This window comes from Capronia epimyces (assembly GCF_000585565.1).
Source record: "Capronia epimyces CBS 606.96 chromosome Unknown aczIQ-supercont1.9, whole genome shotgun sequence".
Classification (NCBI taxonomy): domain Eukaryota; kingdom Fungi; phylum Ascomycota; class Eurotiomycetes; order Chaetothyriales; family Herpotrichiellaceae; genus Capronia; species Capronia epimyces.
This window is the reverse complement of record NW_006912912.1, coordinates 420,929-433,730: the sequence shown is the minus strand read 5'-3', so window position 1 is coordinate 433,730 and position 12,802 is coordinate 420,929. Positions and strand designations below refer to the sequence as shown.

Sequence of the window (12,802 nt, the reverse complement as noted above, 5' to 3'; positions counted from 1 at the left end):
CGCCGCCGTTGGGACCGAAGAGCGTCCATACAGCATATATCAGCAGGATATGGTGGCAAATGAATGAATGAACGAGTGAATGGGCCACGCGTTGTTTGCAAACTCTCACGATGTGGCCGGTCCGGCGTTGAGATTCCACCTGCCACCTGCCACCCGCTGCCGTGTCCCCAATGGGATGGCACATTTAATACGGAGTATGGCCGTAAATCTTAGTGATGTACTAGGCCGCAGATATTAGACTGATTTCGGAGATATATGTCGGTTAGAGTCACAATACGGCTAGATCGGTTGATCATTGGCTAGCACCTACCTAATACGTCCATTAGATATGTTTTGTTCAAATCGAATCATCTCTATTAGGTAGGTTCGGAGTACCAATCTACGCATACGGAGCATTCCATCTCCTCCCACCTCATCATCGTCCTTGTCTCAATTCATCCGACTTCTCCTCCTCGTCCTTTCAGGGATCCCTTGAGCCTCGAGGCCTCCTCCCGCTGCGTGCGATGTCCAGGCCCTGGCTCGATGGAGCCGGAGCCGGAGCCAGACCGCTTCTGCTAATGCCGTGACTACAACGATTGCTTCCGGACCACTCATTGCATTTCTCTCGCGTAACACAGACGTCGACGCCGCCTAAACCGTTGCACCACTACATCCGCTGATGGCGGCGGCCTCCCTCGCTGCTTTTGCCCACTCTATTTACTATGGCAAACCCAGAGGTCAGCGGAGATATTAACTTCTGAAAAGCTTTCATTACGACATCAGTTCTTGATCCGTCACTGTGTTGGCAACCCCTTGGATGTGCCCGACACCGCCACCGTTCTCGTCTTCGCCCCGACTGATTGCTTCTTGGTTAGGTAAGTACCTTGAATCATACGTCCATCGACCGGTGAGGAAGTTCTGTTGCTCTCCTTGCTGCTCTTCTCCATCGTTTCCTGTTGCTGTGTGATGTTGTTCTTAGGCCTCGAAATGGAATATCGATCGCATGATCGACTCAGCGGACTCACATGAAGGCTCGTTGTGGTCCCTATTTCAAGGTTTGAGGTACATACAAGTCTCGATGGGCTGGCCTGTGGAGCGCATGACTTCAGCCAGCACTTCCCACACAGATAGACATACAAAGTACATACAGTGTTTCTCGCACCATGCCATCTTCTTTACGGGCCAACCACCCGCGCCGCCCTCCGTCTCAGCCTCGATCTGCATTCGACCTCGACAACTACCTCAACCCGCTGGTCCCCCGCAACCCTCTATTCCGCTTCCCGACTTGGATGTCCTACTGGTTTGGCTACCGGCTGCCGACCAAGGCCACGAGACCGGCTCGAAGCCGTCGTCGCCTTCAGACACTGAAACTATGGCTGTCGGTGTTCGTCGGCGCCTTCTGCGGCGTGGCCATCATTGAGAATGTCTTCCTGGCCCTCCCTCCTCTGTCAGGACACGCAGTGCCCACCATCGCCTCGTTTGGGGCCGCCGCCATCCTCGAATACAACGCCATCGAATCGCCGCTGTCCCAACCGCGGAACATGGTGGTGGGCCACATTCTCTCCGCCACCGTCGCCGTGGGCATCACCAAACTGTTTGCCCTGTTGCCCCCGGACCGCTTCGACAACCTTCGATGGCTTGCCGGCGCTCTGGCCGTCGGAACAGCCAACCTGGTCATGAGCATTACCAAAACAGTGCATCCCCCGGCGGGGGCGACGGCTCTCTTGGCCGCGACGAGCGTTGACATCCGGGTTCTCGGATGGTGGCTGGTGCCGTTGGTCTTGCTGGGCGCCATGCTCATGCTGGCGAGTGCCCTGGTGCTGAACAACATCGCCGCTCGCCGCTTCCCGCTGTATTGGTGGACACCCGTTGATCTGAATATGCTGCGAGAAGAGCGATGCAAGGAGCAGCGCGAGCAACAGGGAACCCACTGCAGCAATGTCATGGACGTCGACCTGGAGAAGGCTACTGAATCGTCATTATCAACGTCATTCACGATACCACCAGCAACTGCAGCAACAACACCTGATATTTCCAACACCGAGGCCGGCTTCCAAGGAGGCGGCGGCCATCTACGGTCCAAGCCAGACACCCAGGCTCGGTGTCCGTGTCCGACTCATACCGTATCGTACTCGGCCGCCAGCAGCGTTCCCCACGCCCATCCGCCGACCTCTGCCTCGGAAGCGATGGTGGATCGGCAGTCGAGCCGAGCGAAGCCACCAGCTGTTGCAAGGGCGACCACGCAGACGACTGGATCGCGGAGGCAAATGTCACGGTCACGATCACGCTTCAAGCACAGGCAAAGGCATCCCAGACCGCATGAGCCCAGCAATGGACCTAGAGACAGCGCAGATAATGACAGCTCAGCCGTTGATGCCGATGCTGATGCTGACGCCGACGCTAGGATTATAATCACGAAACACCAGCTCCTCGTCCCCGACTGGCTTGAGCTACATGACTATGAAGACGAGGTCCTGCGCATCCTGATGGAGCGGTTCAAAAGTGGTTTGAGTTGAGGTGAGAGGGGATGGATGGATCGGCTTCAAATGGAGTTTCTTCAGGACCTGCCAGTACCAGCACCAGCACCAGCATCAACACCAGCATCAGGGACGGGGACGGGGCGGGGTGACGGTTACTTTTGCTTTTGCTTTTGCCTTTTCTTTAGTCTGCCAGGGGTGCGTGCGTCACAGTGTGCGGTTCATGGAATGGCCAGTCATGGTTGGAGTCGTGGCTATGCTATGCAGCATTTATCCTTGTATACCAGTTCTACAATAGCACGGTAGGGTAGTCACAATATTCATTGCAGCGAGCGGGTCTGAATCTCTTTGTTGCCGCCGCTTTTCCCTTCCACCCAGCCTGAACAAGCACAGCAGTTGGCATCATCCTTGCTTCGCGCCCTCGTCCTTGCTCCCGAACAGATCCTTGGCCACCAGCCCGCGACAGATGGGGTGATAGAAATCCTTGTTCTTCTCAAACGTCTGCACGGCCAACTCGTAGTCGAGCTTGATCAGCCCACGGTACAGCGGACGAACGAACTTCATGCGTCCGACCTGGCCCAGCAGCTTGGCCACAAAGGGCCGGATGGACGAGTCGCCGCTGCGCATCGCGATTTGGTAGTACCGGCTCGAGACCTCGACGTTGCGCGTCTCCTTGAGGTCATAGATGTCTCCCATGCGAGTTGCATGTTCCACGGGGAGTGGCCTGTCGAACGCCACCACACGCTCCAGGAACACCACCACCTGGTTCGCCGACCAGCCGGCAATGTCGGACCGCGACGGCTGGAAGCTGGCATCGGGCGCCGCCCCATGCGGCGTCAACTTCTGCCATCGGTCGGCCAGCTGGTACGCGACGTCGACGAGACTGGTGTCGAAGTTGGGCCGGGGCGGGTACCCGGGCTTGTAGAACCAGGCATCCCAGTCGATGGTGGCCAGCTTGGCCGAGACGTCTGAGTCGGATTGGAAAAAGTCCAGCAGAGTGGCCTTGAAGTCGTAGCTGTCGAGCGACTTGCCGCGCCACGTCTCGAAGTAGTGTGGGATGAACTGGTCAAACTTGGATTTGGAAATGAGCTTCTCGATGTAGTACAGGAAATTGAATCCCTTTTCGTAGGGGATGCTCGAGAACGCGTCGTCCGGGTCCTGGCCCTTCAGGTCAATGACCAGCTTGGTGAATTCGTGCTGCTCGCCAAACTGCTCGATCGAGTCGCTGAGCGCCTTCCATCCGATGATGGCGCTGAAGTCACGCCACTGATCGCCGCCGTGTACGGCGGCCTGAATCCGCCGCTCCAGGTACGTCGTCCAGCCCTCATTGAGCCAAAAGTGCTCCCAGGACGCGTTCGAGACCAGATTGCCCGACCACGAGTGCGACAGCTCGTGGGCCACCACGTCTACGTTTTCCCGGTCGCCGGAGATGATGGTCGGCGTGGCAAACGTGTAGACCGGGTTCTCCATGCCCCCGTAGGGGAACGACGGCGGCAGAACCAGCACGTTATACTGGCCCCACGCATACGGGTACACCAACGACTCGGCCGCTTGCAGAAACTTCTCCGTGTCCGCTTCCAGTTCCCACTGGCACTCCTGGAGCTCGTCCGGGCCGGTGGCCACCACGCTCCGCGGTCCGATCTTCGCTGTCGCAATATCCCCGCTCGCCAAAGCGAAGAGGTACGACGGAATCGGGACGCCCTGGTGGAACTTGTACAGCTGAGCGCTGCCGTCCGTGGAGGGCGCCGTGGGATTGTCCTCTGCGCCGATCCCGGACGCGATGACCGGCAACGGTGACTTGATGGCGAAGTCGTAGGTGGCTTTGACATCGGGAGTGTCTTGACACGGGAAAATGGACCGCGCGTGGATCGCCTGACATTGTGAGAACATGTAGGGATGCTTCTTGTTGGAGGTTTGCGCCGGGGTCAGCCATTGGAGAGCGGTGCATAAAGCGGTCGTTTCGAGGTCGATGTGCACCTCAACCTTTTCGTTCAGCTTCACCTTCCGTTCGAGCTTGATCTTGAGGGGACTCCCGTAGGGCTCGACCCGTTGCACGATCTCCCAGGGGACCTGTTTCCCATCAGCGGTGACGCGGTGGATCTGGACATGACTGGAGTCGAGCAAGATCTCGTCGCTCTCTCCGTCGGTGATGGATTGAATGCTGTGCGTCACACTGCCCTGCAGCTTCTGCTGGTCGAACAAGATGTCCAGCGTGGTTGCGGTGTGCACCGTGCGCCAGTTGTTGTAGTTGGCCAGCGTGTTGGGGTCACGCGGCCGGTTGATGACGCCAGCGGTCGCGGTCGCCATGGTGCGGTGGCGGTGGCGGACGACGAACTCGTCGAATTTGTGAAGCAGAGGCAGGCCCGGCGGTGACAAGAGCAGTGGTCGAAAGGCCGTCCTCGTGAGGGACACTGCGCTCCACGCTCGACCTTGGAGCATGCGTTCGTGGGGCCAGTAACCAGCAACCAGCAGCCGCAATCTACCTCTACCCTCGGACGGTGAAGTAGACACAGATGCACAGATGCACAGATTCGCAGTGGACTGCAGCAAATTGGCCAGATGGTTGAGGATTGTGAGGAGGGAGGTGGTTGCGTGAGGCCCGAGGCCGCCTGAGGAGCCCTACTGCTACAGTGGCAGTGATACTCCGTAGTAGTATAGTAGAACGCAGCTGAGTAAGCCTGCGCCCCTCACCCACCGGCGCCGGAACTACTTTCCTCCGGCAGCCCTCAACTTCAACTCCATCACCATCACCATCACCCAGATCAACCTCACTCACCTTGCGAGCAGATGCCACAGGATCTACGGGAGGAAGCAGCACCTATTAGTAGTTTGCAGTTTGTCCAGAGTATATGCACGTATGTGTGTGTCTCCGTAGGCCTTGCCGATTCATTTTCCTCGGCGCCCGGTATCGTATCGCCGCATCCATCATTCCACCCAGCCGCCAGGTCAGGCGGTGAGTAGCTAATATTTATTTAGCCTTCTCTCTGTCGGGCTCGACTGTAACGTACCTAAGGTACTCCGTATCGTTGTTATTATTACTCCTCCATGAGCCGAAGGCCCGGCCCTGATGGGATGGTTCGGACAACAGGAAATTGGAGACAAAACACCTCCCCCTGCCCGCCACTGCTACCCCTGCTGCCCCTGCAGACGTGGAGACCAGCACTTGCGTTAGGTCCAGAGACTCGAGACACGACAGGCAAGAAGAGAGTGTCAAAAAAACCCCCAAAAACTTTCTCGGCTGTTATGTCGGTGGTACCACAACACCTGCATGAGGCTAGAACAGCCACACTCCTCCTTCTCCCGATTCTTTTTCTGCTCACCGTCTCTCCAAGAAGCGGGCGGGTCGTGAGATCTCGACAGCCAGAGCCTTGCCGGCGAACCAACCTTGGAGTCAATATAGCTGCAACAGCGAGTGCTCCCTCAACAGGCGAGTTGCGAGTTGCGAGTTACGAGTCACGAGTCGAGATGCATGGTCATACAGCGAACAAAGCAGTCGTGACATTCCCTTCAACTGATTAAAAGAGCCCTAATTGTGCAAAGCTGGCGTAACAAGCAAGCTGGCCACCCTCGTTGTCTCAACTGATGACGCACGAGCACAGCATGGTGCTGGTTCCTGGATATGCTGTGTGGCCTATACACGCCAGCGTTTTTGTTCTTGTGCCTTCCTCAAACGTGCACCGCAGCTCGTCTCACCGCCTGACAACCCTCAAGCTTGTAAACCAATCACTCCTCCCTGTTCTTGCGCCGCCCTCTCCCCCACCCCTTCTTTATTCGCCTTTTCTGTTGGCCCTTTCACTGGCACCCTTGATCAGTCCGCTCAGATCGCCGACGGGGAGGTTGAGCGGGAAGTCAACTGAGGCCAGAAGTTGCACGAAGAACAGGTACCATCCCAAGAGGGAAACCACGAAGGTCAGCCCTCCCGCCGCGTGTTGAAGATTCATTCGGACCACACTCTCGCCGAGGCCGAAGAAGAATGCGGCCAAGCAGCTAAAGGCAGGCACGAGCAAGGCAAAGATCAAGACGAAGACAATGTTGGTTCGAATCGCCACAATCATGTAGATGAAGCAAAGCATTGCCATATAGACCAGGAAATAGGCGTATGTCGCGGCAAAGGTGGGGTTCGTCGACGATGTAGCTGGGTGTGTCGGGTCGTATGCGATGGAGGCGTTGAAATACGGGGTCAAGGTGGCCGCGAACGACAGCCAGAAGGCGCCGAATGATCCAAACACCACAAATGGGAAGGTGTTGCCCAGGAAGAATTCGAGGAGCCCGCCCAACACCATGAGAAGACCGCCGAAAAAGTAGTAGATACCGCTAACCATATCGTAAGCTGTGGATCAAGTCGCTCAGTTGGTGTTGCAACTCACACTTCCGCGGCACCAAGCCCGCCGGCACCACGCCATCCCAACAGGACGTTTGACAGCGGAGTCAGAGACAACAGAAACCCGACCAAAGCACTGTCTCGGGTCAGTACAGCAAACCGCCATGCACGCCTGACTTACAGAGGAGTCGGGTTACCAAAGGTCGACCGAATGTTGTTCGAGACCCGGTTCTTCGGCGACAGATAGATCTTCTCGAAGAGCTCAGGGGTGATCGAGATGCTTCCGGCCGTTCGGATCCTCCTCAGAGCACTCTCGCTATCATGATGGTCGTGGTGGAGGTCATATCGGCCGTTGACAGAGTCACTGCCGGCGTGGTCTTTCTCGACATCGGCCGCGTTCGCCATGTTGAAGCTGATGTGAATGTGTCGGATCAAGGGTCAGACGAAGAGGAGGAGTGCGAGGAGGATGAAGGATGCCAAGGAGAAACGAGGTGAGGCGGTAATGAGAGAGCCTGAGACTTGTAGCACTGCCGAGAATGAATCACAGGCACAAGTATAGACGACTTGTTTGCAGAGGGCACACTGGGAGAGACGCAAATAATATAGGGCACCTGATGCTGGCGTCACGGCTCCGACAAGATCGACTGATTCTCCTCTCGGTGGAGGGGAGAACCCAGGCCCCTGAGCCCGCTCAGCCGAGTGCCCAAACAACAAGACAGAGACTATTTCAAGCTGCAGGCGGAACCCGGCCGCCCTCTACTAGTAGCAAGAAAGCAAACCGAGGCCAAGAAATTGGTCCGAATGCTTGACGGCTCGAAAGCACGGAACCGGGGGTTGGAAGCAGCCAGTCGAGTCTGCAGGCGTAACTTGCATCTTGCCCACCCCGGCCGTCCATCAAATCATAGCTCGCGAACATATTGTCTCGAAAGCGAAGGCTTTGCCTGTCCGCCCAATGCCGCCACAACCTGGGTCCAAGCTGCAGGCTAGCGACGGAGCTAATTGGTAGTGTGCCAACCTGGCTGCGGGGAAAATGCTGGGGTAAGAGGAAAGACGCGAGGGATGAGGTGCTTTGGAGCGGACACTGGCAGTTGGTGAACAGTGGACAGTGAACACTGCTTGCTCCCGTCGCTTCCAAACTTTGCCGTGTTTTGGTCTATTCGAAGAGGCCGCACGGCTGTCGCATGTTGCAAGAAGTTCGACCTTGGGGGCAATCCAAAGTCATATTGATGTTAGGGGGACTTAGTGCAGTATAGCCTGAGCGGGCCTCTCAGTCCGCCGAACGCCTGGCCTGTTTTTGAGCATTGGTACTAAACAGGGCCTTGGTCCACGTATGCCAGAGCGTAGCTGCCGTCTTCTCGGAAGGGCTCTGTTTGCGGGGTCAGGCCAATTCGAGGCCACTCACTCGATCTCGGGACATGAATCTATCGTCGCCTTGGCCCACCGACGCTCCAGTTGGATGTCGCTCGATCGATGATTGCCCTGCCCTGCCGCGCTTGGGAGGGGAGAACCTATGACTGGCGTGAGAATGTGATGGTCTCAGGCGACCATGGTGCCCAATAAACATAGCCCCCTCGTCACCGATTTGGCCAATATGGGGGTCGTGCTCTTGATGCACTGGCGCCGGACGCTGTCCGTGGGGTCTTGCCCTCGCCGGTGAGGAATCAGGTCTCAGGGATGGCATGTTCGAAGCGAGGGAAGCGAGGACCAGGAACAGCTTTGCTGAATCTGCAGCTGGGTCCCGTCGTCATGGGACAACGGAGTGACACATTGGACTCTGTAGCCCAGAAGGACCCAGTTGTTTAGTCTTGGATGGCGCGTAGGAGCCCCAGCAGCCGGCGGCAGCAGGTTGTGCACCGTACCTGGAGTGTCTTTCACATGACGGACATCCGACAATGCCCATCAGCACAACCTCTGATGGGGGAACACTGAGTATACCGATCGAGAGGACTTCCACGGCGGTGCCTAGAATAGAATTGTCGGACAGACGGGGAAGGGAAGAGGGTTTCCGTTGGCCCAGCAGGCGCTGCCGCCAGTTGGGGGAAACCACAATGTTGCCGGCCTTGGTCTTGTGCGCAGGTAGACCCAGAAAAAAAACGACATCGAATCACGTGATATGGACACTGGGGCAACTACCCGTGGGACTGTGTTACTGCACATCATCGGCTATTGCCCATCTTCGATTGCGACATCGGAGACTTGGGACTTGAGGTAAGGCAGGAATAGGAGTAGAAGCATGTCTCTCATGTCAACGAAATGGGATCTTCATGGAAAGGTGCTATTCCCACAGCAGATCTTCACGATCTTCAAAGGCCGGGCAAATGGCATCATACGACGTGACTGTGTTGCGATGTGATGTTATCCCATGTTGCGTGACTCTGGGCGAGCTGCATAGAGCTCACTCTCGCCCACGAGGCGGGCACGGCGGGCACGACTGGGACGTCCCGTAACCCAACCCCAACCCCCCGACATGAGTTTGGGAAGAACATCAAATCCGTTGGCACCGAAAGGGAACGAACACACCAACTGACATCGGAGCTGGGGTACAGGGCGAGACCGCAGCTGTGTTATGCGGCAGGACGTGTTCAGATCTGCAGGACCACTTGAGAGGCGTATCGAGCGAGTTTGGGATGGCTGCTGGCTAGGAGGAAGTCTTGGGGTTCCCTTGGTAGTTTCTCATTGCTGTCACGAATCATGCCCATGCCATTCTTTCACAGCTTGTCAACGCCAGGTGCGTGCGGATGAGGCACATGACCCCGGACACAAAGGAAATGAGAGAGCAGAGGTATGAAAGCAGCGTGCTTCTGTTAAGGCTGGTCGAATTGAACCTGATTTTACAGGTAGAGGCTGCCGCATGGTGTGTATGTACAGGTGTTTTCATGACTTTCCGGTGCTTTTCCCCTCGACGATGGCATGCAGCCACAATCGAGAACAAAACGCTGGGTATCAACTCAGATCAACGCCGGATCTATGGCGCCCCTCCCTCCTCGCAAATATATCCGTGGGCTTCTGAATCAGCTTTATCTCATCTTGCCCCTCATTCAGCTCTCTGCAAAAAGCTTGGTTAGATATGCTTCGAGGTCGAAATTTTTATCATTCGGGTCCGTTATAACTGCCGCCGAGTTGTCAGTCTCGCAAGCTAAAAATGGGAATGTGGCTGCGGTCCCATCACGTACTGTCACCACCTGCTGTCTTTGCTTGGGGAGGAAGAGTCTTCTTAGCCCATTCCAGCTTGGCTTTCTCTATTAAGTCGAGCTTGTGTTGATATTCGGCCTGCTCATGAGCTGCTGCGGTCCGGGCGGTGATCGTTCTTTGGTGTGAAAACCCGTAGAAAATGCCCGCGAGGAGAGCTGAGTACCGGAGTACCTACAAGAGATCAGTCTGGTGTCCGAGAAAGGTTGAGATGCGAGAGCCTTTGGAAAGCCACAGGATCGCGAAACCCGTACATTGACTCCTTGCGAAGTTGACATTGTGGAAGAACAAGAACACCGCGAGCTATGGGTGGAAGCTGAGTCGAGAAGCTGCTAAATTGGCGTAACGCACGATTCCGAATGTATTACGGCCGCCACTGCAAGGCCGTCGTGTGGTGGTGAGAAAAGGGTGTTGGTGAAGCTGTAGGACTTGAATCTGAGGAACATTTCGTGCTTTTCCGGAGCTCTTACCCTGCGCCCGTCAAGTCACGTGACTTCGCGAACCCTCCTCCAACCGACGCGAGTTTGCTTCTAGTATCCTCGTGATAGTCGGCGAACCATCGCCGCAACCGCTGACCGCAGCGTGATTGTTCACAGGTGTCCACCATGTCGTCGCGGAAAGACGAGCTTCTCGCCAAGAAAGCGCGTCTGGCCGAGCTGAAGCGGCAGAGGGAGCTTCGACAAGAGCAATATGTCTCTAGTAGGCGCAGTATTGGAGAGGTATGCCAGACTGCTCCCTCGGGCGAGCCATACTCATGTCCACTAGGCTCCGTCGCCCGGCAAAACAGCAGAGGAGCGACGATCTGAAATTGACAGCCTCGTTTCGAGCCTGATCGATTCCCGCAGAGACTCGACCGCCACCCCGAGCAGAAGGGAAAGCCGTCCAAGTTCTGTCCATGGCACCGGTCAGGTCACCCCTCAAAATGAAGTTGAACCATCACCTAGAAGATTTATGCAATCGACATCGACACAGACCGAACCCACCGACGCCTCCTTTCCTATCTATGACGATGCGGCTGCACACGAGCGGGCCCCGCCCAAGAAGGAGTATATCACATATTCCAAAAGCGTGCAGACTGAGCCTTACACGGAGGACTCTGCCTATGTACAAGAGGATTCTGATGGCAACGACCTGTCTCTCAGCTCGCACAAGCGCTCGAGTCGGCGCGATCAAGAACGGGACGAAGAGATTCGGCAAAACCTGAGGAGGGAAATAGAAGAGGAGGTGAGGGCAACCGTGAATCGAGACTCTGTCGATGTCGTCTCGTCAGCGTCCCAACAGCGGTTCCCGTTACGGACCCTGACGACCAACGAGCTTAACGCGGTCGTCGCCTCCTCCGATTTTGTGGCCTTTGTGGAGCGGTCTTCGAAAGTGATCGAGCGTGCACTGGACTTGGATGATGAGTACGACCTGCTCACGGATTACACTCGAACTTCCACGTTAGACGACGACGAGGACGGCAATGACGCCCCGTATTCACGAATCGGGAAGAAGTCACATTCCTTACGCGAATCTCTGCAGTTGTTTTCCGATCGATATACCCGCCGACGCATAGTTTCGGACATCCAATTTTCCCCACACTTCAACGAACTGCTTCTCTCTTCTTATACCAAAAATCCATCCGCTCCCCATGAGCCAGCCGGTCTGGTACTTCTGTGGAACACGCATGCACCTTCGAGACCCGAATACACTTTCACGGCCTCCTCCGACGTCCTCTCGGCTCGATTTTCACCATTTCACCCGAACCTGGTCATCGGTGGCTGCTATTCAGGCCAAGTCTGCCTTTGGGACACCAGGACCTCCGGTCGGACGGGTCAGCCCGTCCAGAAGACTCCCCAGTCAGGGTCACACCTTGGTCACACTCATCCCATCTACAGTATCAGCGTCGTCGGCACACCCAACGCCCACAACATCTTGACGGCTTCGATGGACGGTGTGGTTTGCTCCTGGTCTGTGGACATGCTCACTCAAGCACAGGAATACCTGGTCCTCCACACGCCTGCCCCTGCCAAAACAGACGATCTAGCGCCCACCAGCATGAGCTTTCCAGCGGCCGACCCGACCTTCTTTGTCGCCGGAACCGAAGAGGGTAGCATCTACGCCTGCCATCGGTACGACCGTGCCGGTGCACAAGCAGGGGTGGACAACCGTGTTGCTTACCGAGGTCACACTGCTCCGGTGATGAGCACACAGTTTCATCCAGCCCGCGGGCCCGTGGATCTGGGCGACCTGCTTCTCAGCTCCAGCTCCGACTGGTCTGTGAAGCTGTGGCGGGTCAAGCCAGCTGCCGGTTCCAGTTCGGTGGCGGCCATTGCAGCTTCGGCGACCTCTCCAAGCCCCGCTGTCCAAAGCCCAATTCTCAACCTCGCTCGCGAAGACCTGGTGTATGACGCGAAATGGGCGCCGCACAAGCCTTCGGTTTTCGGCTGCGTCACCGGTTCGGGTGACGTGGAGGTGTTCGACCTCACCTATGATCTGGAAGTGCCAATCGCCAAAGCTAGTCCAACCATTGGCAAAAATGGAATTGTGCCCTTCAGGGGATTGAACAAGCTGGCTTGGGAAGAGAGACGGGGCAGCCAGGTTGCGGTCGGCGGACTCAACGGCGTCGTTACAGTCTTCGACGTCGGTCGTGGTTTGCAGTGTGGGAATGGTGAGTGGAGTTCAGACGAGTGGGTGGGAATGAAGAGGTTGGTGACCAAACTTGAAGGCGGCCAGTCGTAGGCCTGGTAGGACGGATGCAGGAAGAGCAGAGACTGGGATATGAGCGCGCCCGTGTCTTCGTCCTGTTTGGATGTGTAAAGAGGAGTGAAGTTGCAGGTTGGCGGCGCGGGGGTTT

General features: G+C 56.6%; 5 protein-coding genes across 5 annotated transcripts; 2 read left to right on the top strand and 3 right to left on the bottom strand.

Moving 5' to 3' along the window:
- Positions 1-1,142: 1,142 nt before the first annotated feature.
- On the top strand, positions 1,143-2,495 carry A1O3_09142 (uncharacterized protein; the record flags this gene model as incomplete). The annotated part of the gene is made up of 1 exon (XM_007739238.1): positions 1,143-2,495. One exon carries the CDS (start codon positions 1,143-1,145, stop codon positions 2,493-2,495), a length of 1,353 nt encoding a protein of 450 aa, XP_007737428.1.
- A 363-nt stretch (positions 2,496-2,858) lies between these two features.
- On the bottom strand, positions 2,859-4,763 carry A1O3_09141 (leukotriene A-4 hydrolase; the record flags this gene model as incomplete). Its single annotated transcript, XM_007739237.1, has 1 exon — positions 2,859-4,763. One exon carries the CDS (start codon positions 4,761-4,763, stop codon positions 2,859-2,861), a length of 1,905 nt encoding a protein of 634 aa, XP_007737427.1.
- Positions 4,764-6,223: 1,460 nt separating this feature from the next.
- A1O3_09140 (uncharacterized protein) lies at positions 6,224-7,182 on the bottom strand (the record flags this gene model as incomplete). The annotated part of the gene is made up of 3 exons (XM_007739236.1): positions 6,224-6,770; positions 6,824-6,913; positions 6,959-7,182. 3 exons carry the CDS (start codon positions 7,180-7,182, stop codon positions 6,224-6,226), a joined length of 861 nt encoding a protein of 286 aa, XP_007737426.1.
- A 2,633-nt stretch (positions 7,183-9,815) lies between these two features.
- A1O3_09139 (uncharacterized protein) lies at positions 9,816-10,244 on the bottom strand (the record flags this gene model as incomplete). The annotated part of the gene is made up of 3 exons (XM_007739235.1): positions 9,816-9,886; positions 9,951-10,140; positions 10,221-10,244. The coding sequence occupies 3 exons, from the start codon at positions 10,242-10,244 to the stop codon at positions 9,816-9,818; spliced, it is 285 nt and encodes a 94-aa protein (XP_007737425.1).
- Positions 10,245-10,571: 327 nt separating this feature from the next.
- Positions 10,572-12,687, top strand: A1O3_09138 (uncharacterized protein; the record flags this gene model as incomplete). The annotated part of the gene is made up of 2 exons (XM_007739234.1): positions 10,572-10,685; positions 10,732-12,687. The coding sequence occupies 2 exons, from the start codon at positions 10,572-10,574 to the stop codon at positions 12,685-12,687; spliced, it is 2,070 nt and encodes a 689-aa protein (XP_007737424.1).
- Between the last annotated feature and the right edge of the window lie 115 nt (positions 12,688-12,802).